General features: G+C 43.9%; 1 protein-coding gene across 1 annotated transcript in view; it reads left to right on the forward strand.

The window, feature by feature from the left end:
• Positions 1-777: 777 nt before the first annotated feature.
• Htr2a (5-hydroxytryptamine receptor 2A) overlaps positions 778-25028 on the forward strand; it is a 64557-nt gene continuing 40306 nt past the window's right edge. Inside the window, exons 1-2 of the mRNA XM_041673400.1 lie at positions 778-2282; positions 5451-5651. Of these exons, the coding sequence (XP_041529334.1) occupies positions 1877-2282; positions 5451-5651 (607 nt within the window). The 5' untranslated portion in view covers positions 778-1876. The remainder of the gene's footprint in view (positions 2283-5450; positions 5652-25028) is intronic.

Raw genomic sequence — 25028 nt, forward strand, 5'->3', positions numbered from 1 at the left:
GATACTTCCCTGAGGAGTGGGTGATTAGCAACACATCGAAGGCCTGGCAGTGGCTAAGTGGGGAGTATAAAGGACAAGGGAAGAATGTGGTGGTGGACAGGGCCCCCAGAAAGGCCCTCATGTTGGGGAAATAAGTCACTGTCTTATCTGTAGACGTAATGATCTATGTCTGCCTTCCCTTAGAACCACTTGAGAGAGTCTTCTTTGCAGATGAGGCACCTTGCCATTGCTGTCACTTCTGGAAAAAATAAAATAAAATAAAACCTTTCATTTTCTAACGAGGTTTTCATTTACCTCCTGGTGACATTTGTCAGATGAAGAAAAATGAGCTAGGTAGAAGGTGCACACACGTAACAAGAAATAATGTGTACTTAAATACATTTGACTAACTAACCATTGTACTAATAGTTTATCACTTATCGTCACAGACTTCCGGGCTCCTGGGAACTTATGTTGCCAATGTCAGCCATCCCTCCTGGAGGCAGCACCACTGGCTTGGATAGAAGTGCTGGGTGCTCCCAGATTCCAGGACACGCCGTTTTCTAACCGTATTTATCGTCCCTCCTCACTCTTCACCCCTCAGTCTAAAATATTAGTGCCACGTAGCCCGCCTTATTCAGAACGTATCCACCAGCCCGTGTCTCCATTCTCTCTTTAAAGCAAAAGTTCTCAACGTTAACCTGTAGCAGAAAGACTAGGGGGAGGGGGCTTTTTCGATCCGCCCTTCCTGGCTGTCGCCACCTTCCAGGTTGTGACAGCGACAGAAGGAGGTCTGAGGAAGGAGATAGGCGGGGGCTGCTTATTCTTCTGGAAACCCGGGAGCCACTTGGTGCAGACAGCCCTTCCCACTTTCCCTGCGGCTCTTTTGTGTGACTTTGAGAGGGGCTCCCCGGTGACTGATTCCTCACTGGGCGCCTGCTGAGCAGAGCAGCCAGCTCTGGGAGGGAGGGACCCTAGCGGAGTGGAGCGGTAGCCAGAGGCAGCCAGTGCAGACCTCAACTGCAGGATCTGGCTTGCAGTTTTTGAAGTCAGCAGAATCAGAAATTAAATTACTATCATTTTATGCTGCTGGAAGCTCAAGAAGAGGGGATTCCGCACCAGCTCAGTCACCACCATGCGACAGGCGAGTCACAGGACGGTGGACCCTGGCGACAACGAATGTAAGTTCTCTGGCGGCTGTCTTTTATTGCTGTGGGGTTTGCTTTCTGGTTGAAGTCACACTTGGCCATGATGCCGTCATTGCCATGAGAATTTCTGAAGTGGAAAGTTCTCTGCCGCTCTACGAGACGCGTTTTCCTTTCATTAACCAAGCCACAGACATGAGCCGAAATTCCTGATGCAGCTGCGGCAATTCTGCCCCTGAGCCAGAGAAGGGTAACCCAAGTATTTCCAGTTACTATGGGATTAACACGGCATGGGTTTTTAACGGACTTCCTTAATACAGAGGGCACACAGCCCTCCCTACCGATTTCGGATTGCATGCTGTTTTAACTTTGTGATGGCTGAACTCATGAAATCGGCACATCTAACCCAAGAATCAGCTGAAGCGGATTCCCACCGGTTAGAAAACTTTTCTTCCTTAACCAGGAACACGTTTGTGTCCCCAGATGTTCAAAACTGCTTTTTTGCCTTTGCTTCATTGACAACTTACGGCTCTCCCATGGACTCCTCCTAGCGCTGTGAAGGGAGGAGGCACTATCAAGAGCCGTCACACTTAACTCTTACGATGGGAGAGGAAAAGGCAGCCGACGTAGCCACACATGGGCTCCATCCACTTCAACGCGTCCTAGAACCAGGACACGAAGATGAATGGTGAGCCAAGCCTGTGACTTGCGAGTCTCTCCATACTTCATCTGCTACAACTTCCGGCTCAGACATGGAAATTCTCTGTGAAGACAATACTTCTCTGAGCTCGATTCCAAACTCCTTAATGCAATTAGACGGTGACTCCAGGCTCTACCATAACGACTTCAGAGACGCTAACGGTTCTGATGCATTGAACTGGACAATTGATGCTGAAAACCGAACCAACCTGTCCTGCGAAGGGTACCTCCCACCGACATGCCTCTCCATCCTTCATCTCCAGGGGAAAAACTGGTCTGCTCTATTGACAACTGTAGTGATTATTCTGACCATTGCTGGAAACATACTGGTCATCATGGCAGTGTCCCTAGAGAAAAAGCTACAGAATGCCACCAACTATTTCCTGATGTCACTTGCCATAGCTGATATGCTGCTGGGCTTCCTTGTCATGCCTGTGTCCATGTTAACCATCTTGTATGGTGAGTGGTGTTAGCATGCCAGCGGCCCCCAGAGTAGTCCCAGGGAGCATGTGCATGCCATCTGCAGAGAGACCGGGGCTCAGGAGAGAATAGAGGAGAAGCTTTGCTTTAGCCTTAAAATTCTATTTTGCTTGAGAGAGAGAGAAAAAAAAAATTGGACAACCTAATACCTGATCCTTGGTGAGTTTAAGCTTTAAAATAAATTTTTGTAGGGAAATTATCATCTGTATTCCAAAATCCCATGAACGTAATTTCACAGGCATTCTGTGTCCATGTGATTTTTGCTTTCTTTGCCAGCCTCAGGACAGAATGGTTTTAGCTTCATCACAGAGTTCTCAGCATTTCTAATGGAATGGTGAAAACCTTCCCAAGTACCTTGGAACATTTGCAGAGAGAGCATTAGCGCTGGAGTGGGGTTAATGTTAAAATATTCAGAATCTCCATTAGAATAAATAAATGACTCTGGTTTTAATTGTCCCCTTTGCCCAGAGAAGCCACTAAGGAAGAAAGCCTTTGAGTTATACCCTCAACTCTTTAAAAATGTATACACATAAACTCCTCCTGTCTGGTTGTGGTGGAGGATGGAAAACAAGCAGAGAGCTGTTAATCCTGCTTTCTTCTCAAGCCGGTTTGACAGTGTCAAACTTCTCGGGAAGTCGGCAAACACTAGGAAGGCTTCCATGGGGGAGCAGAACGTGATAGTCTTTCAAATTAGGAGTTAATACAGCCAGAGTCCTCCTAACAAAGAGGAAAGGAAATAATATTCAGACTGTTGGCACATTTGCTCAAGAGTCACAGATATACAGGCAGTTTTAGAGGTCCCTTTACAGGGTTTTCTGGCCAAGTCCTAGAGGCTACAATATGAACATGTTCACCTAGTCCTGAAAAGCTTCAAAAAGGAAGGAGACAAGCCAGGAATAGTCAGCATCCCTTTGTAAAAGCCAGTCCTGGCTTGACTGTTCAAATGACACATCCGAATAATTCCCTTACTTTTTTTTGCTTATCATTTCTCAGCCACTAGGGAGGGGCGCTCACTTCCTAAAACTGGCCAGCCCTGGGGGCAAACTCTACTGCGGGTAGGAGGGGTGACAGTGCAAGAACTCAAACCACAGCAGGAGGGCGGGAGGGGGGAGGGAGCTGCAGGGCAGCAGGGGCAGCCCTGACCACGTAAGAAGTGCGGCAGGTCCTTTGGTCTCAGCTCAAAGCTGCCCTCTAGTGACAGCTTCTGGGTGTACCGGCTGCACCCAGGCAGCGTCTACTAGACACTCCTGCGCACAAATCTGTCTTGCACAAGTATTCTCTTCTTACACCTTGGAGGAGACTTTGAGGGAAAAAGAGCCTGCTCTTTTCAGGGAAGGTCCCTCCCCCACCAAGCAAAAGCCAACATCAGTTCCCACAGCAGAGCTGGTTTCCGGGTTCAGGGCTACCAAGAGTGTAAGATCCTATTTTGAGACTGAACTAGAAGAAGGCTTGGGATTAGGTTTAGGTCCCGCATCCTTTCCTTTTGTGAATACCCCTGGGGGTAGCATGATAGAGATAAGACTTGTGCATAAACGAGGGCTTGTTCCCTTGGAGCTCTACTGGTCCAAAGAGAGTACTGATCTCCCTAATTTTCCTTCCCATTCACAGGCAGATGTATCATTGCTCATTCAGTTAGCAAAACTAAATAACGCTTTACTCAAGTGCTTGATGCTCTCCAAAACATGCGAGAGGAACAGGATGAACTTCCTTTATGGCATCTGTTGTCTTTCTCAGATGGCAGAGAATCTGCAGGGGTTCCTGCACTGGACTCTGGGAAGTTTTAAAAACCCTTGGATATTGAGGGCCCACCTCTAGCCACTCTCCAAAAAGAATGATTAACTGTATCCAAAGTTCCACTGGCTGATGGTGATGCTGGGGGGAGGAAGGTAGGATGACCTGCTGGGCCCCCAAGCAGCTGCTGCCGGGAGAGGCTCCCATGTCAGCATCAGCAGTGTGAGTTCTGAGGTTTGTTTTTTTTTTAATTCACATTTTCCAGTCTTACTGGATCAGAATGGCCAGGGGTGGGTGCCCATTGTAAGGAGCCAACTGAGAACGCCAGCTGTCACCTACAGCGTGAGCACAGCCCTGGGATAACGCTCCAAGGCTAGGCACTCTTGATTGTCTTCGCCATCCTCATGTGCCCCAAATGTGACTTTAATGAAACATTAGGGGGCTGTGTATCATAAGTAAAGACCTTCAAGGGGTGTATTTGAAACATTAGGGGACCATGTATCATAAAGAAAGACCTTCAAGGGGTGTATTTGAAACATTAGGGGACCATGTATCATAAGTAAAGACATTCAAGGGGTGTATCTGAAACATTAGGGGACTGTGTATCATAAGTAAAGACATCAAGGGGTGTATTTGAAACATTAAGGGACCGTGTATCATAAGTAAAGACATTCAAGGGGTGTATTTCAAACATTAGGGGACTGTGTATCATAAGTAAAGACATTCAAGGGGTGTATTTGAAACATCAGGAGACTGTGTATCATAACTAAAGACATTCAAGGGGTGCATTTGAAGTCATTTCTTCACACCGTCTCTAACTGCCTGCCTGTGTGAGGCTGGACTCATCGAATAGTGACTAAGATTAGATTAATCACAAGGACCTTGACGCTAGAGAAAACCGTGTGGATAAACAATGGATGGATGTGAGTGGTTCTTCAAGTAAGGGGCTCAGAACATAACCGGGGAAGTGGTTAAATAAGAACAGCTTGGCCAATGTAAGTCCCCTGAGCCACAGGTGGCCAGCCCCCCCAAGGACCTCTAACTTTCCCTTCCCAGCTGTAGGTATAGCCTGGCGGTTAAAGGTCCTCAGGGGAGGGGTCTGGCCACTTTATGGCTCAAGGGGCTTACAGCTGGGTGGAGAGGGGAGAGGGATTGGTTCAAGAGGAACAAGCAGGTTCCTTTTTTTTGCTAGCACAATTCCATAAGCCAGAACCATTCACACCCACTCTATTAGTGCCTTAATAGTGTAATAAAACACACCTGCTGCTTATTCAGATGTTGAAAGTCCTGTAATCCCCCCTTGCTGTCACCAATGCCTGTCCCCAAGTTGTGAACCATTGTCCCAGGGTATAGATCACATGCCCATGCCGAAGGAAGCATGAAGCTCCTTGCTGATGCTAAACTTGTGTGCCACAGGGTACCGGTGGCCTCTGCCTAGCAAGCTCTGTGCAGTCTGGATCTACCTGGATGTTCTCTTCTCTACGGCCTCCATCATGCACCTCTGCGCCATCTCACTGGACCGCTACGTCGCCATCCAGAACCCCATCCACCACAGCCGTTTCAACTCCAGAACCAAGGCCTTCCTGAAGATCATTGCTGTGTGGACCATATCCGTAGGTAAGCAGGAACATTTGTCGGGGTCACATTTGAAATTGGAGTTCATCCTCTTCCCTGGAGACATGTTCTGTTGTGTTGCGCCGAGACTTGGCACACTGGGTCTGTCGTTTTGTGTTGTTGCAAGGGATGTCCCAAACCTCATGATTATTGGAGTCATTTTAGCAAAGGGAAATCTGTGGAAGTCAGGGGCTGACGGCAACTGTGTGTATTGCTTCACGCGCATAAGAATAGGCACCCTAGCTGAGCGCAAGTCAGGAACCACTGTGTTCTTTCTCCCATCAAAGCTCAGTACTCCAAGTCTTGGGTCTCCCAGAAATCTGAGTTTTGTCGTGACTGGACTTGCAGTTGCTGAAGGATACAGACATTTGTCGTAGATAATGCAGGCCTCGAATGGGGGGATCTAGAAAGTGGCAGAAGCGAGGACAGAGGGAAGTGGCAACAATTGCTTAAGGGCTGGGCATTTCAGATGCCTGGTGCTGCTGTGGCCTTTCTTTGTTCTTTCTCTTTTCTTCTTCCTCCTGTGACATCTATACCAAAGGATTCCAACCGACTCCGGTTAGGCCGACTATGCACACTCACCTCTTGCTGGTATTGATCTTCTGCCACTATAATAGGATCTGAAGTGGCAGCTCTTGGGCGGCAAAGTCAATTGTCCCTGCCACCTCAGGAGACATGGTTTGTAATCAAAGACTCCCTGAGACCTGTCTAAAGTCTCAAAGCTTTAGGCGGAACTACTGTATGTGTTAAGACCCGTGAGTGTGGTAGCTGCTTCTAGGAGAGACTGTGGAGTTTGATGGTAGGTTAAAGTTCCAGAACTCCTTTGATACTACTGACAACTCTGTAATAACAGTAAGCCTATCAATTGGGCCGTAGAGATGGCTTAGCATTAAGAGCATCTGCTACTCTTGGGGAGGACCCACTTGGCTTTCCAGCACCTACATGGTGGCGCACAACCCAGTTCCGAGAGATCTAACACCCTCTTCTGGCCTCTAAGGGTAGCGGGAACACGCCTGTGTTGCAGACACACAGGCAGACGAAACACCCATACATATAAAAGGAATTTTTAAAGGAGCTATCAGAAATAGCAAGCACAGTTTGTGTTCATTGCTTCCTTTCCTGCTGATAACAGGAATGAATGTGATGCCGTCTCCATTTTGTAGATGAGAAAACTAGTATTCAAGTTGGAAAACAAGGCGTACACATGCAGCGGGCATGGGCATGCAGCGGGCATGGGCACACTGAGCATCCTCTTCTTCTGAGGTTAGCAATGAGGAGTTACACGTTAAACAGCACCTTCATGCTTTTCGGAGAAAAACCTGTTTTCCATTTGAATCTTACATTATCACTTGAGGTCAGCATCCCGGACAATCACATTGTGTTTGTTTGATAAGGTGGGGAACCTCGGGACACAGGTCTGACTCACCAGCACTCTAGGCTTCTGGCAGCAAGCCCTTTCTCTTTCTGCTGAGTGTGTACCCCACCTTCCGTAGCCAGCAGCTTCTGCTCCAAGAAAATGTTCATGGGATTAAGCTGTGCCACCTAGGACTTGTTCCACCTAGGAGGGTGAAGGAGCCTGCAGGTAACCATCCAAGCTGCTCATAACCACTCTAGAGAACCCTTAGCTTCAGCTGGCTGAGAGTGACCCATGACTGAGAACCAAGAGCCAGGCTATCAGAGAAGGCAGCCTGACGAATAAAGGGTCATGTGCAATTCATGGAGCCAAGTCCTCTGCCTTCTCCTTCGCATACTGTCCCAGTGGCTAAGCCGAAACTGGAATGACTCAGCACCTTTTTCTTTGCATGTATCTGGTATGTATGTGTGTTTGCATGCGTGGGTGTGTGCATGTATGCACATTCAATGTAGTGGTCAAAGGTTGAGATGTCGAGTATCTTTCTCGGTTTATTTCTACTTTATGATACAGGGACTCCTGCTTGAGTCCAGAGCTTGCCAATTTGACTGGTCACTACAGCTAGTTTGTTCCAGGGATTCTTCCTCTGCCTCCTGAGGGCTAGGGTTGCAGGTCGCCCACCGGACATTTACATGAGTTCCAAGAATCTAGCTCTGGTCCTCGCATGACAGAAAGGACTTGTACCCACTGAGCCATCCCTCCAGTCCCAGAGTCCATTCTCTTTTGCCCTTAGCCAAAACAATGTCCTGTCTCTGACAAGCTTCATGATATCACCATTAGCAAAAGCTAAGAGATTCTGAGCATTGCCACAGACCGAGTCATATCCATGTCACCTTGTAGATCAGTCCGTCACACCAGGTGGCAGCATTTAGAAGCAAGAGTCAACCCAGGGCAGCCCAGCCCCAGTCTGTACTTCACCTACCACCTATTAAGGCCGTCTTTCTTGGCTCTTTCTGGTGGTCATCCCAGGATGGAGGCAGGTGGGACGGGTTGTGAGGATGCTGACAGTCGTCCAGAAGTTATCGTCTATCTGTCCTGCAGATTTTCTAAAGTAAACCAGATGAATAGTGTGTGTTCGAATGGCTCTCCCAGTGTGGTAGAAGACAGGTCAATAGAGAGAAATCAAGGTTACACACCTTGTAACCACCTGTGAGGTGGAGTTCTGAGGAGCACTCAGGTAAGAAATACTAAAATGAAGAAGTCCGTTCTACCCTGGGTCCTGAAAAGGCCCAGCGCCAGCTTCTTCCTGACTTGTCTACTCGTGTTTCTGTTTCTGTTGTTTGGTTTGGACTTGAGGTTTTAGTTTGCTCTGTGTGTGACTTCATGTTTGGATCCTTATTCTAGCTGGATTTTTTTTTCTTCTAGTTTTTTTTAATCATGTCTAAACCAATGACACTGATTTTAAGATGCACACTGTGGTGATTGAATGTACAAATATTTTGTAAAAGAAACACCATAAATGACTTAATTCCTGCTTCCTTTTACCAAAATGCCTTTTACTGTTGCAGTCAGAATATGGAGAAAATGACAGGAATAAAACTCGGAGTTAGTAAATGCAGACAGCATGCCGTACACTAGATCTCCTGAACTAACCCGCCTCCCCCTCTCTCATCTGTCTGGCAATAGAACCACTCTCGTCAGAGAGAAATTGTCTAAAACAAATGGTTGTGCCATCACTTCCAGTTAACAGATTATCCAAACAATGAACCCCAACTAATAAAAATTTCCCAAAGTCTCATGCTGAGGGAAAGAAAAGACCAAAGTCCTGGTGCCAGGCAGAGAAAGACTTGCCTGTCGGGAAGAGAGCTCACACGAATCTGGTATCGTATCGGACAACCTCTCGGGACAGACCACAGCTAGACACTGATGCTCGGTGCTGAGCACCCCATGTCTTGCCTGGAACTGTTTATACAGTTCACCTTCTATTGAAACATAAACCTCATGTCAGGACCCCAAAGATGGGCTTGCGGGTCACTGGACGACTTTGTCCCTCACGAGGCATCTAGACTGATTAAATTCCCTTCCTCTACATCTCGGAGTCGTTCCCTTTAACTGTCGTATCTCTTGTCGGGAGCTGCTGAGGCACAGATTGTACCCTAAAATCCCCATTGCAGCAACTGTCATTCTATTGTTTCTCTACATTAACCTTCCTTAGACTCCATACAGGAGTGAGATCATATATCCTCACTATTCCTTCAAGAATCATTCACACTGTTGGAAATGGGCAGGTTGCTTTCCTGTGACTGCATAATACGGAATTCTATTTGTGAATGGCCTACTTTGATTTAACAGTTGAAGCGTTTACAGCAAGTATTGTAGAATTTTTCGTTAGTTTACTGATATATTCAGCTTTCTCGGTAGGCTGAAAGAGCACAGAGCCAAACTTGGATGCCTGCAGTTTCTTTTCCGGGCATCCTTAAATGAAGTTCAGAGATTGCTATTTTATTCCTGACATCTTTACATAAGGAAGAAGTATGTATTTTTGAAGAGTTATAGAGATCTTATTACTAACTCTCTGGTCCCATTAAAAAAATTTAAAAATCTATCTTTAACCTCCATTTATACTTTCTGCCCCTTCATGGGTTATTAGCTACGTATAGATGTTATCTTTCATGCTGGTTTGTAATCATTTATCAAATGCTCTCTTCATTTTTAGTGAGGCTTCTTTCCTCAAAACCCAACTCCATAGACACTGTATTTATGCCAGACCTTTTGGTTATGAATCTTCGGGCTATATTTTACTCTCACTATAACCATTGAGCTGTGACTTTGTATTTTAAATGTGTCACCTGAATGGAAGCATACCTGGTTTTTTTTTAATCCAATCTATCTTTGTATTTTTAAAAAAAATGTTTTTAATTTATGTGCCATGCTTGTGTCTACTTGTAGATACGTGTACACTAATCCAGGTGCCTGTGGAGGCCAGAGGTGTGGACTCCTCTGGAGCTGGAATAGCAGAGACTGTTAGAGACCTGATGTCGAAGCTGGGGCACGGGTCCTCTGGAAGAGCAGCAAATGCTCTTACCAGCTGAGCCATCACGCCAGCCCCCATTTTTGTCTTTTAATTGGATTATTTATCTCTTTTACAGTTGGTATCAGTCCATTTCTTTCTGTCTTACTTGTAGACTGATCTGATGACTGTAATTTAGATAAATTGTAATTTATCTTTCTCTTTATGCTTATTAATTATCTATTCTTGTAGCACTATCTACATGCCTTATTTTTTTTTTAATCATAAAGAACCTAAAACAAATTCCTTCACACCTCTTGGAAATGCAGCAGTTTGAGAACATTTTAACCCCATTTGTCCTGCGGTCCTTTGTGTTTCCTTTCCTGTTTTGTACACATAGGTTAGCAAATCCAAGGCATCATGCCAGGTGCCCTATGAACTTGGCATGTTTCCTACATATGAGGTCTCGGTTGCTGTGCTCTGCTTTCTTCCCTTCTACAGTTCTGCCTGGGTGTGCAGTCCCCACTCCTGAACAACCTCCTTGCAATGCCATGTTTGCTGTTTCCTCTCCATGTTCATGACTCCGGACCACTCGAGTTTACCTTCTTTTAAAGCACACCTTTACATAGCATAGAACCCAAACAGACCTGGTGATGCAGACTCGTAATGCCAGCTACATGAGACTCTGTTCCCAGAAAACCCCAAATAATTCAGGGGTAATGTGAGCAACTTAGTGAGACCTTGTCATGAAATAAAAGTAAAGAGAGGCTTGGTGGGTAGCCCGATGGATGAGCATTTTCTCAGCATGTGTGAGGCTCTCAGATCAATCCCTAGTACAAAAATAAAATTGAGAAATCTCTTTTCCAGAACTTCTCCGTGGCCTTTTAGGTCTCTAGATTAGTTTGTTGTTTGTAAGAGCTCAGCTGTCAATGTCCACAGAAACCATCATGTCACCTGGCTTCAGGTAGTATCTTATTCTATGACGAATTTTCTTAGGTGCTACCTAGCTATGGGTCAGCGTTGTCTTCACCCTAAACTTGATTGGTATGTGTTCTTAAATTTGATGGTCAATGACACCTTGTTGTCACTGTGGAAAATTCCTTAGCCATCATCCTTTCAATTATGGCACCTGCATCATTCCCCCTTGCCCTCACTCTGGGGCTCCAACTCATGCATAACAGATCTTTGATCTGCAAGTCTTAGGGCTCAGTTTCTATATTCCCTTCCTCCTGCTCTCTTCTCCCTCCAACCATGTCGCCAATTCTTCTCCTATCAGCCACTTCTAATCTATTGCCAAACCCATCTAGGATATTCTCAAAGATTGTATTTCAGCTCCTAGGTTCTTAGGTTTTCCCAGTTGAGTATTTAACAGATTTCGGTTGTCTGGACTAGTTCTCTGTTATTCATCTCTCAAAGGTCAATCACTGTTTTCTGGGTATCTCAGTGATCTGTCCTGATTTTCTCCCTGAAAATCTAGTAGGCAGTCTGCTGATAACAGCTTTCACCAGAAGGGAATCCGTGAGCTTTAACATATCTCGCATGTGTGTGCACATGTGCACGTGTATGCACTCAGGGGCAGGCACCCCTTAGTCCTGTCACACTGTTTCTTTTAAGCAGTGACCTCATAAGAACCGATTTCTAGTTGTGGCTTTCTCTCCCTGCTGTATTCCTCTGTGGCTGCAGGCAAAAGCTTGGTGCATTCTTGACTACAGGAGCTCTGACCTCAGCTCTCATTTTTTTTTTCAGCCCACAACATGGCTGCAAGCTCATTTGGCCTCAGACAAATCAGTGGGTGCTTGAGAAATGAGGTCGCCCCCATCACCTGATGATCCTGCCCTCTCCTTCTGCCTCGGCAGTACCCACAGACACATGAATTCTACTTTACTCTATATTGCTCCCACCATGCCTCATCCAGTTTGACCCTCTCCAGTGTATCTTTCTCCTCTTCACTTGAACGTAATTTCTTTCTTCGCCTTCTGTGCATTTTGCCATGTATAGATGCGTTTTATTTTTCCTCTTTAATCCTGAACTGCATCCCCGCTCCATCCACTGTGACGGCTGGTACAATTAGTGTCCTCTTACCTGTCTAATGCCATCACTGCCATTTGTTTTCCCCATACTTCTCTCCTAAGCTGTCCCCATTTTCATTGAACTGCAATTTCTTTCTTCATTTCCTCTACCTTTCCCCACTTACTTAAATTTCAACAGGATTTTTTTCTTTTCATTTCTCTCCTAATTAAAATTTCATCCCTCGTAATTATTGCTCCAATCTTTCCACTGGTGAACATAAAGTCACTAAGAGCCTTAATTTCTCTCGGCCGCCTGGTATCTCCAGGTCATAGCTTGTTATTTCTCTAGTATTTTTAGCTCACCTGGTGGTGTGCCAGGTCTTTTAACACAGGCCACCGAGTATAGGAACTGTAAAGATAAATACAGACTTAGCAAATTCTGTGGAAAATGTTTGGTATGGCTAAAACAGTCACGAGTGAACTCAAAAATACTTATGCGGATAACAGACCAAGAAATAAGCTTTTTAAGAGGCCAGATGCACCTGCCTCTTAAATTTTAAGGACAAATAACCCAGTAAGGAAAGATATAAACCAAATCAATAGGCAATTTTCGGAAACATAACTTAAAACAGACACTAAGGCACGTGAAATCTTTGCTTGGGGGAGGGGGGTCATAGAGCCGTGATTTAAAGCAGCAGTGTAGCATGGCTTTTCACTTGCTGGTCAGCCAGATTCAGTGGCTAAAGATGGCCCCACCAACCCCTGCCCTCACACGTGCTATGGTGACCATGGTCACCTATTCCATGTGACAGTGTGAGGTGTTAGTTCTCTGACGGCTAACACAGCTATTAAAGGTGAACATCCATCCTATTTGACATTTTTTTTTCCTATAGAAAAATAAAAGTACATGTAGGAGTATTCAGCACCTCAGTTTTTAAACTAGCATCAAGATAGAAAGTCGGCTAAGACTGGGTCGATTGATTTTCTGTTTCACAACAATTTGAAACTCTAAAAAGCAGTGAGTTAGGACACTGGACATTCAAGCAGAGGAAATGTATCTATGGGGCTAAGTGCAGACGTCAAGTTGTGGGGGTGGCAGGTATGGTATGAGCCACTTCTGGTTTTAGAAAGGCTCGGGGTGTTCATCATAATCGTAGGGAGACCGAGGTGGCAAAACTGGGGGGCTGTGGCTCACATTTCCAAAGACTGACATCCCAAAGGACAGGATGGTCATCTCACACTTTTATACAGTTGTAATCACCACAAACATCCCTTTCAATGTGTCTAGATAACCAAGAATGGAAGACCACAACTCCATGATGAGTCAAAAAGACTTCCTGGAGGCAGGGGTCAACCTTGAGGGCTTATATCACCAATGGCAGCCTCAACTCTCTGCTTGCAGAGGATTTGGGTTTCTTTGCTCTCGGTAAATTCTAACGCCTCCTGTTTTCTTCCATTTATAGCTACTAGCATGGCCATGTTCTTGCTTGCCTAGGCTTCCATCGACTTCTAAGGAAACAGAGCATAATTACAAATCAATCCTGTGTCCCATTTGTGAGCTTCTTCAGGCACAGAAGCTACAATCAGTGAATGAGGCATTCGATTAAGAATGATCCTGAGATTGTCTGTCGATTATAGTTTCCTTCTCAGATTTAATTTCCATTACCAGAGCTAACTGTGACTTCACCCTAATGCTTAAAATGAGCAAACTCTATCCTTGATTGCCTTGCTGATGCCGTGGGAAAAGAAATACACGTTCCTTTATTTCCTGACTGTCATGAGCCAGACAAGCAAGGGATAGGAAGGTTAAAATGGTGTTTGCACATTGTCATATGATGGCAAGCCAGTACACCCCTTCAAATCCCTTTTCCATAAATAGCATCCCATTCCAGAAATGCATCTGCAACGTATAGGGTAATTCTGACATGCATCGAAATAGAAAGATTTGCCCCCTCAAGGCTAAGCACCCATTCTCTGTGTTATTACTTCTGTAATAGATGAAGAGGTAGGCTGGGTCACATCAATTCAAGCTCTTTATCCTCAGAAGCTGTGACTCGTGCATGGAATCCTAAACCAAAAGCTTCAGTCCCTGGATCAAACCTCTTCCTTTATGCAGGTGGAGAACCTTTTTCTCAGGATGCACACACAGGGATGGGGAGAATAATACAGCTAACTAGTTTTAATTTATAACAACTATTTTCATGCCAGACTTTCATTATATTTTCATACTTAACCATAAAATGTATACATGCATTGCGATTTCATGGCACCTCATAAATATGGACTTCCGTACATCTTTACATATGCGCTAATAATTTTAATTTAAAAAGAAAACCAGCCAAGTGTTTCCCTTTGTGTTCATGGAACTCTCATAGGGAAGTTGAATCTGAAAATACCTCCAAAATGCTCTGATAACTGAACATCATTGACAATTCCTAAGGCAACAACCAAAAGCAATTTAAGGAACAAAGTATTCATTTTGGCTTACTAACTGGGGACCAAGTGTTCACATTTTCAAGAAAATTTCCGTAAACTCTGGCCAGGGGTGTTTCTCCTAGGGCACCTCAGCTCGCTTGTCACTCCCCAGCCACAATGAGTCACCTTTATTTTCACAGTATCTAGCAAAAGTCTGTCTGCCAAGCCCTCCCTTACCCTTGCTTAGATAATTTTTAATCCACCACCTCTAAGAACACTTCTTCAAATTTCTCTTCTCTCCAGAAATTAAGTATTGCCCTGCTTTTGACAATCTATCTCCTCGCCTATTCCATTTATGTGATAATAATCTATTTCCCTGCTAGGTCACAAGTTTCTAGAGAACAAGAAAGAGAAAGCAAAACAAACAGAAATAAAATGTACTCCCTCTTGCTCCCAATCCACATGATAATAGAAAATGCCTAACCAAGCACCCATCCAAAAACTAATTTCTTCAATCTGACAATGAGACACCTTTAAAAGAAATTGTATTTCTGTGCCCCATTTCAAAGCTATTTTTAGACTGTCTCCCTATACTTCAAGTAATAAAGACTAATAGTTATGCAAGAAAGAGCTTGTTTTATTGTTCTGCTTAGCATCAGCCTGGTAGAGTTATTAACAGCGCTAATCAGTGGAGGCTGTAAGAAAGGACTCTGCGTGAGCTTTGCCAGGTTAGGCTCCCGACTCATTGCTAAGCTTTCGTTTGAGATCTTGAAATTTCTTCAGCCAGCATTTGGGAATCATTCCTTTTGAAAGTGGGACTTCCCACTTTGGAATCAAAGTACCCTCTAAGGGCTGTTGATTTTTCAGGTGGGCAAAGAGGTAAGGGGAGAAGCAGAAAAGAGAGAAAAAAAAAAAAGCAAGCAGGCAGACCTCTATATTTGCCTAGGCAGGATCTCAACAACTGGCTACTGCTTAGGGCACTGTCCACAGCCCACAGCCCTGGCATCAACGGGCCAAGTCTAGTTCACTCCCTGGATGCTTCTTTCCTTTATTCAGGGATTGTCTCCTCCTGAGGAAAGTCACGTATCAAATTGCAATTAAATTTCTTTAGTTGGAATGTGGATTCCCAGAGACACATTTTCCTGGTTCCTTTCAGCTCCACGAGGCCCTCGCTTTTAGAGGGGAAACCTCTCACAGGCCATATTAAAGAGCATTGCAAGAGAAGTGAGAGGCCACAGTGGGCCAGGGACTGCACAGCACGGGAGAGCACAACTGAGCGCTCAGCAGGTTGACGTGGAAGTGCTCATGGACTGTTTTAAAAAAATCAGCTGTGGGAGCAGGAGCTGAGAGGACATGCGGTGGATATGTCCACAAAATACTGCATTTGTGTATAAAGTTGCCAAAAACCTTAATTTTTCATTTAAAAAATTAAAATAAATATATACACATACTAAATATAGCTAATGAAAAAAACAATTCTATACAGAATTGACCGTTATGATTGACGTGTAGGGAACCATGGCAGCATTTGGGCATCGGAGAAGCTGGTTGAATAGGGAAAGGTTAAAATCGAATCTTGAATGACGAAAAGATTATTAGCAAGAGAAATAAGAGGGAGAACTTCCAAGAAGTTCTCCCCAGAAGTTTTTGGTGGGAAAAAGGCCTCGAAAACAAAGGGTTAAGATGCCCAGGAAAAGAAAATTTAGTTCTCTGCAAAGGAGTCTCACTGGTCCACAAAGCACAATGAAGGCAGGTCCCACGCCCAGCAATAGGTGGTCAACACAAAGGGGGCTCAATGGTATTGGGGAGGTTTTCAGTATCATACTGTGTTATCTGTGCATCTTGTTTTTTACCTTACTAGTTTGGCTTATATAGCATGGTTTCTAGCTATGTGTTTTTATGGGATTTCTGGGTGTGCAAAATGTGACTCTCTGAACCTTTATGTAGTTTTTTTGTGCTTTTTCTTTGCCTCTTTTTTCTATTTTGTCCTATTCTGCTCTGTTTCTTTTTACTTTATCTTAGTTTACTTTTATTAGATACTTGCTTGTTTTCTAATGGAAGTGAGAAAGGAAGGTTGGGAATTTGGGTTCTGGGAGGATCTGGGAGGAGTTGAGGAAGAAGAATTGTAATCAGAATGTGTATTGTATAAAAAAAATCAAACTTTCTCCAAGTTTTTTATAACTCCAACATTCTATAGGCCACTGCCATGAGGTATCAGTGGTTGGTGATGTGAACCCAGTTGTCTCTAACCAGAACATTGTTCCCCTGGCAGCACAGGGGTGGTGCCCAACTTTCCAGACTTATCCTGCTCAGGCATCACCCTCTGCTATTTTTATATCAAAGTTCCAGGATTAACCCCGGCTCATACCAGTCACGTTGTAAATTCCTGTTTGGTGACATCTAGAAAGGGAAATATTTTTTATGAGAAAACTTGCAAAATTCTTCTGGACAGGCCATACTAGGGAAACGTCAGCCGATGAACATCACTAGCTTATGACGAACCTAGATTTCTTCTCATAATGAAACAATTTTCTGGAGCATTCTAGGTCCCCAGTTTGGGACATCTATCTTTTGTGTTATTATAAGAAGTGTGAATTACCATGGCATATTTAAAAAGTGGTATCTAGGAAGTGAATTATTAAATTACCTTTCTCGTTTATTATTAAGATCTGACGCCCGGAATTAGGGCATTTGGCTGTGGTGAGGTAGAGAGACGAGGAGAACCTTGGTGCCTAACATATTAAATATGTCGTTAAGAACCTTTAGGGTCCAAACCACTCATGTTTGCCACTCTCGATATTATCAGGTTGTGTCATTATGGGGAGGGAGTATATGATGTATAAGTGTGTGTGAATGATTTCATATATATGAGGACCTTGAGTAATGGTCTTTGCCTCCCACCTTGTTTGAGACAGAGTCTCTTGGTGGACACTACTATGTATTCCAGGCCAGCTGGCCAGTGAGCATCCAAGGGGACCTTCTCTCTCCACCTCCCCTTCTCAACTTAAGAATGCTGGGATTAGGGATGCGATTGCAATGTCCAGCTGTGTCTGCATCCTGGGATCCAAATTCAGGTCATGTTTGTGTGTGATGAGTGTTTTACCTCTGAGCCATCTCCCATGCCTCATGTTTAGCTTACTAAAGTCTCTTTAAAATGTGAATTGATTGTCTTCTGTCATTCAGCAGATCCATTAGGACGCCGTTCCATATCCCTGCCCTTTTTAAAGTCCCAACTCAACCTCTCTAAAAATTCACATAGGTGATCATGTTTAACAGAGTACATTCCCAGGCTAAATACATCACTCGGTTGATCATATACAGCTTGTTACAGGAGCCAAGGACAGCCTCCTGTCTACTTACTAATAGATCGATTCATCCATCTGTTATTGGAAGCGGCCCTTACTAAAATTTGTTTCATCTGAAGAGAGATATTCAAGCTTGTCTTAAATAAAGAGAGATAGTCACCAGTTACCAGGAGTGCTGGGAGCATGGTGACTTTGAGTCTCCCGCTTTTACCTTAGTCATGGAATTTTGAAATATCTGGCCACATCCCCATCCCTACCGTGATGCATTAGATGCTGGAGGCGTCTTCAGTTAATCAAAAATCCTTTGTTTTTATTTTTTAATAGTTTATTGAGTTCACCTGAAGAAGGCAGGGAGCTAGGCCACTGTCAACTACAGCTTTACCAAGAAGCCTTTATGTTCTCCACTGCTCCTCACCCCTAAGGCAGCTCTACCCCACTCTCCCTGCCATCCTATTCAACCATCACACTAAAAATAGATACACAGCATGATTCGGTGTTAGACGTTAGTGACGTTGACAGCAAGCTTTCCTTCGCATTCTTATCGGTTTAATAAACAGCTTCCCTAGAAACACTCAAACATGCTAGCTTTGTGATTGGCTTCCCTTAAATCTATGTATCACAGGCCAGAGCTAGACAGGAAGAAATAGAAGTATATGCACGTTACATATTTAGCCACAAATGGGAACACATCTATGTCGTTGAATGAATGACAAATGAGAAAAGAAGGGGGAGAAAATAAGGAGGGCCAACCAAGAGCTGACAGAAGAGAATGTTTCCCCAGAGGCCCTTGTGCCTTTGCCTGATAAGGAAGTGGTTTCTACAGTCGAATGTCTGCTTGTTCCTTCCCTGGTGCATAGGGGCCCATACTTGGAAAAGTACAACAAATGAGTTTGGATGAACATCTCCATGGTGGCTTTTCCAATATTTTCCCAGATTTGATGTTGGTTTCCTTGGAGATGGTTTTGGCAATGCTGGCTGTGGGCAGAAGCCAAGAATGAAAATCATATAGCACCAGGAGTTTGCACGGAGCATGGGAAGTGCGTACATGCTGCTTCTTCTCTTGCACAGATTGTTCAGTAACCCAGAACTTTACACTCAGGAGAGGGGCACGTTAATTCTACCAAGGAATGTTTTCCCTGTGTTCCTGAGGTGATATTTCGGACCATTTCAGCTTCTCCTCTGAGTGAAAGAAATTGAAGGACCTATGTTCGTGGGGAATATTCCTGGGGGGTGGGGCGATAGAGAACTTAGACTCCTGCCACAGTCTTCACAGTTCCTTGCCTCAAGCCCTTTCCACAATGAATCTGTGGCCAGACTCACACCTGCCTGCTTCAAAGCATTTTTGTATTAAATTTGGATAAACTGTTCTAAGGAGGGACTCTCTGGAGAGAATATGACTGACCTATACAAGCAAGTACTTGCTCAAGATCCAGATAAATCTGAAAGGAACATAGAAGCAAAAATGACAGCCTCTGAGGACCTCTGGACCTTTGGTGAAAACCTTTATCTCCGAGAAGCATGACTTTTCCGCAAAACACATAGTTTCTGGAAAATGCATTTTCTTAAAGGCCATTCCCGGAGAATCTGATTCAATAGGATCTGAGGAGCAAGCTGGTATTGAGAAGACTCAGATGCACTCCTTAAATGTTTGCTTAGAGATTTAGGCCGACTGCATGAGCCACACCGAATATACACTTCTTTCTAAACTCACAGGGTTTCTGCCCTATCCATGTGTTTCTTAATGCAAGCACCTCCAGCAGCAATATGCAGAGTGGCTGAGTTAACCACAACATAGAGCCTAAGAGAGTTTTAGGCTCTCAGGGGCAAGAGATGTTACTGAAAATTGTTGGGGGCAGGGGGAGTACTCTGGCCAGAATTGCCACAAATTACGAGAAACCAGGGTACAGTGTTGGGGATTTGAGTCTAGTTAATAAAATAATTTAAGAACAGGCTCAGGAGAAAGCTTTAGAACAGTTCTCTCACAGTTTAAAAGGGAAACTCAAAGCCTGCAAGCTGTCAATCTCAGCAGGCCAGCTGTCAATCTCAGCAGGTGTCCCGCGCACAGAGATGGATAAGAGAAAGAAAGAAAGCCCTGCACTTTGAACCAGGCATGGAGGTCAGAGAAAGAGAAGGAAACCAAGGTACCCGAAAGACAAGACATACTTAGGCTCTGAGGAGCATCAGGGAGAGAGGGAGGGAGGGTGGGAGAGAGGAAAGACAAGGAAAGGGAGGTTACTCTAGGGCCCAAAGGATGTGGCAGACCCAAAAGAGCCTCCCAGCAGTCCCATAGCAACTGCAATGGGAGTGGGAATTCTGGAAAGGAAAAGGACATTGCTTCATCAAGGAGATAATTGCACCTCCTTCCTGCTTAGCACGCTCTGAAGGTGGATCCACCTTCCTTGGGGGTGCCTTTAGCCAGGTGACTGGCCTCTGGAATATTAGGTCTCCACCCAGGCCAGAGATTTCCATTCTCTTGACCAGAAGGAAATCATTTCTCCTTTCACGTGTCTTTACCACTACGGTGATGAGGATATGTCTGGCTGGGCTTCTCTCAGTCACCCAGAGACACGTAGTCAATACTTAGTCAATACTACCAATGTCTTTTGAGAAGCCCAGCATGATTTCCTCAAGCCTGTGTGCTGGCCTTGATTTTTTTTAGAATCTCCTCTCCTGTTATCTTGGATCTGAAGTCTGTACGCAGAGGCAGTTTTCACGGCAAGCTGGGGAGGTGGAAAGGTGTCTCCTCCCATCTTAATGGTACCACAATGTTTGAAAGACAACACCGTTCATTAGTGACTACTTCCAGGCAGAAACAGAGAAACAGAAGGAAAACTAGAATCAGCTCAGGAAACCACAAGGTTGTCTTACAGGGAATTCGTCTCAACTCAAGCTCCATTTTGGTAATCCTTCTCAATATTCTAGTTCCAGCGTGGCACTCGGGTGCCAACACCTCAGGCTGTCAGCAAGCTTCATGAGGGATGTTGGGTGTCAACAGCATAGGATCTCAAGTCTCCATGCAATTTTCAGAGACATGCTCAAAGATGGCTAGGTGAGCCAATACATGGGAGGAGCTAAAACCTCTCAGAGGTCTGACTCACTGCAGCTTCACCTTTGGCTATCTAAGTGTGGAGGTTATGAACACGGAGTTATCCTTACGTGGGGTTAGTTCTTGGTGGAACATACTATGTTGTTGGTAGACCCTGCTGAATGAGTGATGTTAAGTGTCCATTTTCAAGACAATTTTCCTTTCTTTTCCAAGAGTTGAGTGCAGAGCAGAAAATGGACTCTTTGACAGCCTCACCAGGCTCATAAAACTGAATTAGCAGGACAGCAATGGCATTAGACTAGGGAAAGGCTGAAGGGCCAGAGAGGTTCTACTCTGCCCCAACCTTACCTGCTCCAGGTGAACCTAGAGAGCAGCCCTGGAGGTGGCGGGTCTCCACACTGATTTCCTTCTGCTTTGTCTGGTGTGTTTGGAGTTAGAATTGATGCAAATAATTATGGGCTAGGAACATATTTTTCTGGGATGCAAGATACAAGGAAACTGAATCAGACTGTATTTGTAAGACTGACTGTATTCGGCTTCACTCTCTTGTCAGAGTCGAAGAATAGCTAAGTTGATATCACTCTTAGGGACATGAGAAGGCAAAATGGGTTAATATAATAATAATAATAATAATAGTTGGTTAGATTAATATACAACATTAATAATATAATATATAATATTGATATATATAGTCTATCTCATGTATGTGTGTGCATGTGTACATGCCATTTGTGGGGAATGCACAGATGTACACAGGTCCACGTGGTGGCAGGAGGACAACTGTGATTCTTATTCTTCAGAAACTGGCCACCTTACCTCTTGTCCAGAGATGTTCCCTGACCTGGGTCTCCCTGATTTGGCTAAGCTGGCTGGCCAAAAGGATCCACCTGTCTCTGCCTCCCCAACACTGGCATTATAAGCATGTGCCACCATGCCTGGCATTTACATGAGGATCAAACACACGTCCTCACATGCGTACAGTTTTTCTGGCTGAGAAAGAAAAACTCCCCAACTCAATTTTGTTAGTTTAGCACAGGTTTATAGCCACATGCTGACGTCATTCAATATTGTCTTCAAGTGCCAAGTTCACTGTCATGCATCTGCACCATGGGTGCAGAATTTGAGAACAGATCAGCAGTCACACGGCCATGATGAGATTAATACCCAGGTGACCTGGACTTCTGCAGGCTACCGAAGCCCGAAGCTCATCTCTAACCCCATAATCTTAGCTGCAGAAACCGAACCCGTTAGAATATTTAGGGCGCTCTCAAGTAGCACACAATGTAGAATTTCCAAAATCTGTAACTAAACCGTTGGCTTCACTCCAACATTGCCACCTCAATTAGACCTGATCTGCGGACTAAGATTTTGCATTATCCGTACAACTACAGGACAGAGGAAATCTATCCCAAAGCCTATCCCAGGCTATCTAATTGGACACCAAGTCATCATTGAGCTGCAATGTATGAAGTCAACCTTTCTCTTTTTATCTTCTCTCTTTTAAAAAACTGACCAATACAATAGCACTCGAAATATTTTAACTCTAGCACAGTGATTTCCATTTCATGTTCTGTCTGCCACATGCGGTGTAGCTTACAGCCACAAGAACATCACCTGCCCGTCTATGCTCTGCTCCTTCTATGTAACCTGGCATTGCTAATGCCTTTGTTTCTCCACCTTGGGGTCATAATAACTCCAGTACTGCGAGTATTTCCCTCGTGTTAGTCTAGCACAATCTATTAACTGTCCTTCCCCAACCCACTTCTTACCACCTGGCAAAAGGGAAATAAAGTAGTGTGTTCAGGCAGCGTCTTTGGTCTGGTGTCAGCCACCTCCACCCTAGAGAAGTCTACACTGGTCTTTCAGTTTTACCTCTTTATCATTAGCTCAGGTATATGTGTTTGGGTGGCAGTAATTTTATTACCTCTATTTGATGAATTTAAAATTCACATCCTTCAAAAATCACAAAGATAGATGTATGATTTAAAAACATATAGCATGCTGAAATATCTAACACTGAATTTGCTATTTTAACCACTCTTACGCATATCGTCAAGTGGCATTAAAGGCACCTAGAATGCCATCTATTGTCTGCACTGTTTCCAAGCCCTCAGCGCCTGAACACAAACTGTTTCCATTAATCAGTAACCTTTTCCTCTCTCCAGCTGTGCTCCTGGGTTATCCTTAACCAACTTTCTAATGATCTGTGTATCCTAGGCATTTTATGTAAGTGGGATTACACAATGTTTTCCCTTTCAGTGATTTCCCTTAGATTACTGTTTACTGCTGAGTAATATTCTGTGGAGGTACAGTTTGCTTAGTGGTGAATGGATGATTAAGCTGCTGTTTCTCTCCTTTGTCTGTTGTGAGTGACATCACAGTGAAGATGGGCACACAAATAACTATCTGATTTTATCTTTAAATCTTTCAGGTTTGTACCTATGAATGGAATTACTGAGTAATTTAGTAGATTTAGGTTTTAGGTTTTGTTTTTTATATTTTTAAAGAATTACCAAAGTCTTTGTGTGTGTGTGTGTGTGTGTGTGTGTGTGTGTGTGTGTGTGTGTGGTCATTCTGGAACTCACCCTGTGGACCAGGCTGACCTTGAACTCAGAGATTCGCCTGCCTCGGTCTCCCAGGTTCTAGGATTAAAGACATACACTACCACCATCAAGTGTCAAAGTCTTTTCTAAAGCTCCTATAGCTTTTTGGGTCCCCACTATCAATGGAAGAAGGTTCTCACTTCCCCAGCCCTCAGCTACAAACATATTTCCCATTGCTTTCATTCTGACCACTAGATTATATGTGAACTGTTATGACCTTGTGGTCCTAATTTGTATTTCCCTACTAATTAATGAAATCGGCATCATTTCATATGCTTATTGGCCACTTGTATGTCTTCTCTGCAAAAATGTCTGAGTCCTTTGCTCATCTTTAGTTGGTGGTGTTATCTTGTTGAGTGTTGGGTGCTCTTTATCTAGCCTGGAAGTGTAATCTTAGCCGGTATGATTTGCATTCTATACATTATTCTATAAGCTCTTTTTGTGTTCTTGGCAATACCCTTTGATATATAAATGGGTCTAGTTTTGATGAGGCCAATACATCTGCTTTTTTTGTTTTTAAAATAAAAGGTTTATATATATATATATATATATATATATACACAATACATTATATTCTGATGACAATTCTCCTCCCAGATTCTTCCCACCTCCCCCACTTTCCAGCTCCAGGACTTCTTTCTCTCTCCATTAAGAACACAAACAAGCAAGTAAAAATAGACAAATGAATAAAAATAAAACAAAAATAAATAGAGAAGCACACAGAAAGGAAACAAAGAGAGCACCAAACACATACACACCAAGACACACATATAAAGAAAACCTACAAAACCACAAAATCTTCCCCTTTTGCACCAGCATATTCTGCAGACAGGTCACCATTGTAGATCAGAGATTCTGTAGCAGGGTTGGTGCTTACCTTTCTCCTCTGACAGTGTACAGAGTACCTTCCAGGTCTGTGCACACTAGTCAGCAGGGGTGAAGGCTCTGGGTAGGCATCAGCTCAAATTATCCGTGTTTAAAGACATATGTTAACATTCAGCAATAAGGCTTTACCATGAGCTTACGGAGAGCAACCGACAGCCTTGGCAATAGCCTGAGTTGTTTGAGGGTTTCCATGAAGCTTCCATTGGCCAACATCTCAATTAGATGTGACCTATTGCTGACACTGGATTTTCACTTGATGACAAGAGATGTCTTTGTTGGGGCTTTGTTTCCCCCATTATTTGAGGAGTTCTTTTATATTTCTTTCATATGTGTATATTTTAAGAAGTTTCTACTGTAGTGGGTTTACATCTGACCCCCAAAATGGCCCTTAGTGTTATCTGTCCCTCTCCAGATTCCCTCCCTTTCTCCTTTCTTCCCTCACCCTCTCCATTTAATTCTCCCATTACAGTTGCCCCTGTCTTTAAGCATATGTGTATGTGTATTGTGTGTATACATATATATATATATATATATGTACACACACACACATATATATATGAGTGTGTGTATGTATGTCCTATTTCAATTTCCTGTATGACAATACTAGCAGTGAAATTTTGCTCACAGTCTTAGTGTTCTATTGCTGAAAAGAGACACTATGACCACAGCAACTCCAATAAAGCAAAACATCAAACTGGGACTTATAGTTTCATAGCTTTAGTCCATTGTCATCATGGCAGGGACCATGGCAGCATG

This window comes from Microtus oregoni, unplaced genomic scaffold (genome assembly GCF_018167655.1).
Source record: "Microtus oregoni isolate MIOR12 unplaced genomic scaffold, Mior012 000001F_ref0000356, whole genome shotgun sequence".
Taxonomy (NCBI): domain Eukaryota; kingdom Metazoa; phylum Chordata; class Mammalia; order Rodentia; family Cricetidae; genus Microtus; species Microtus oregoni.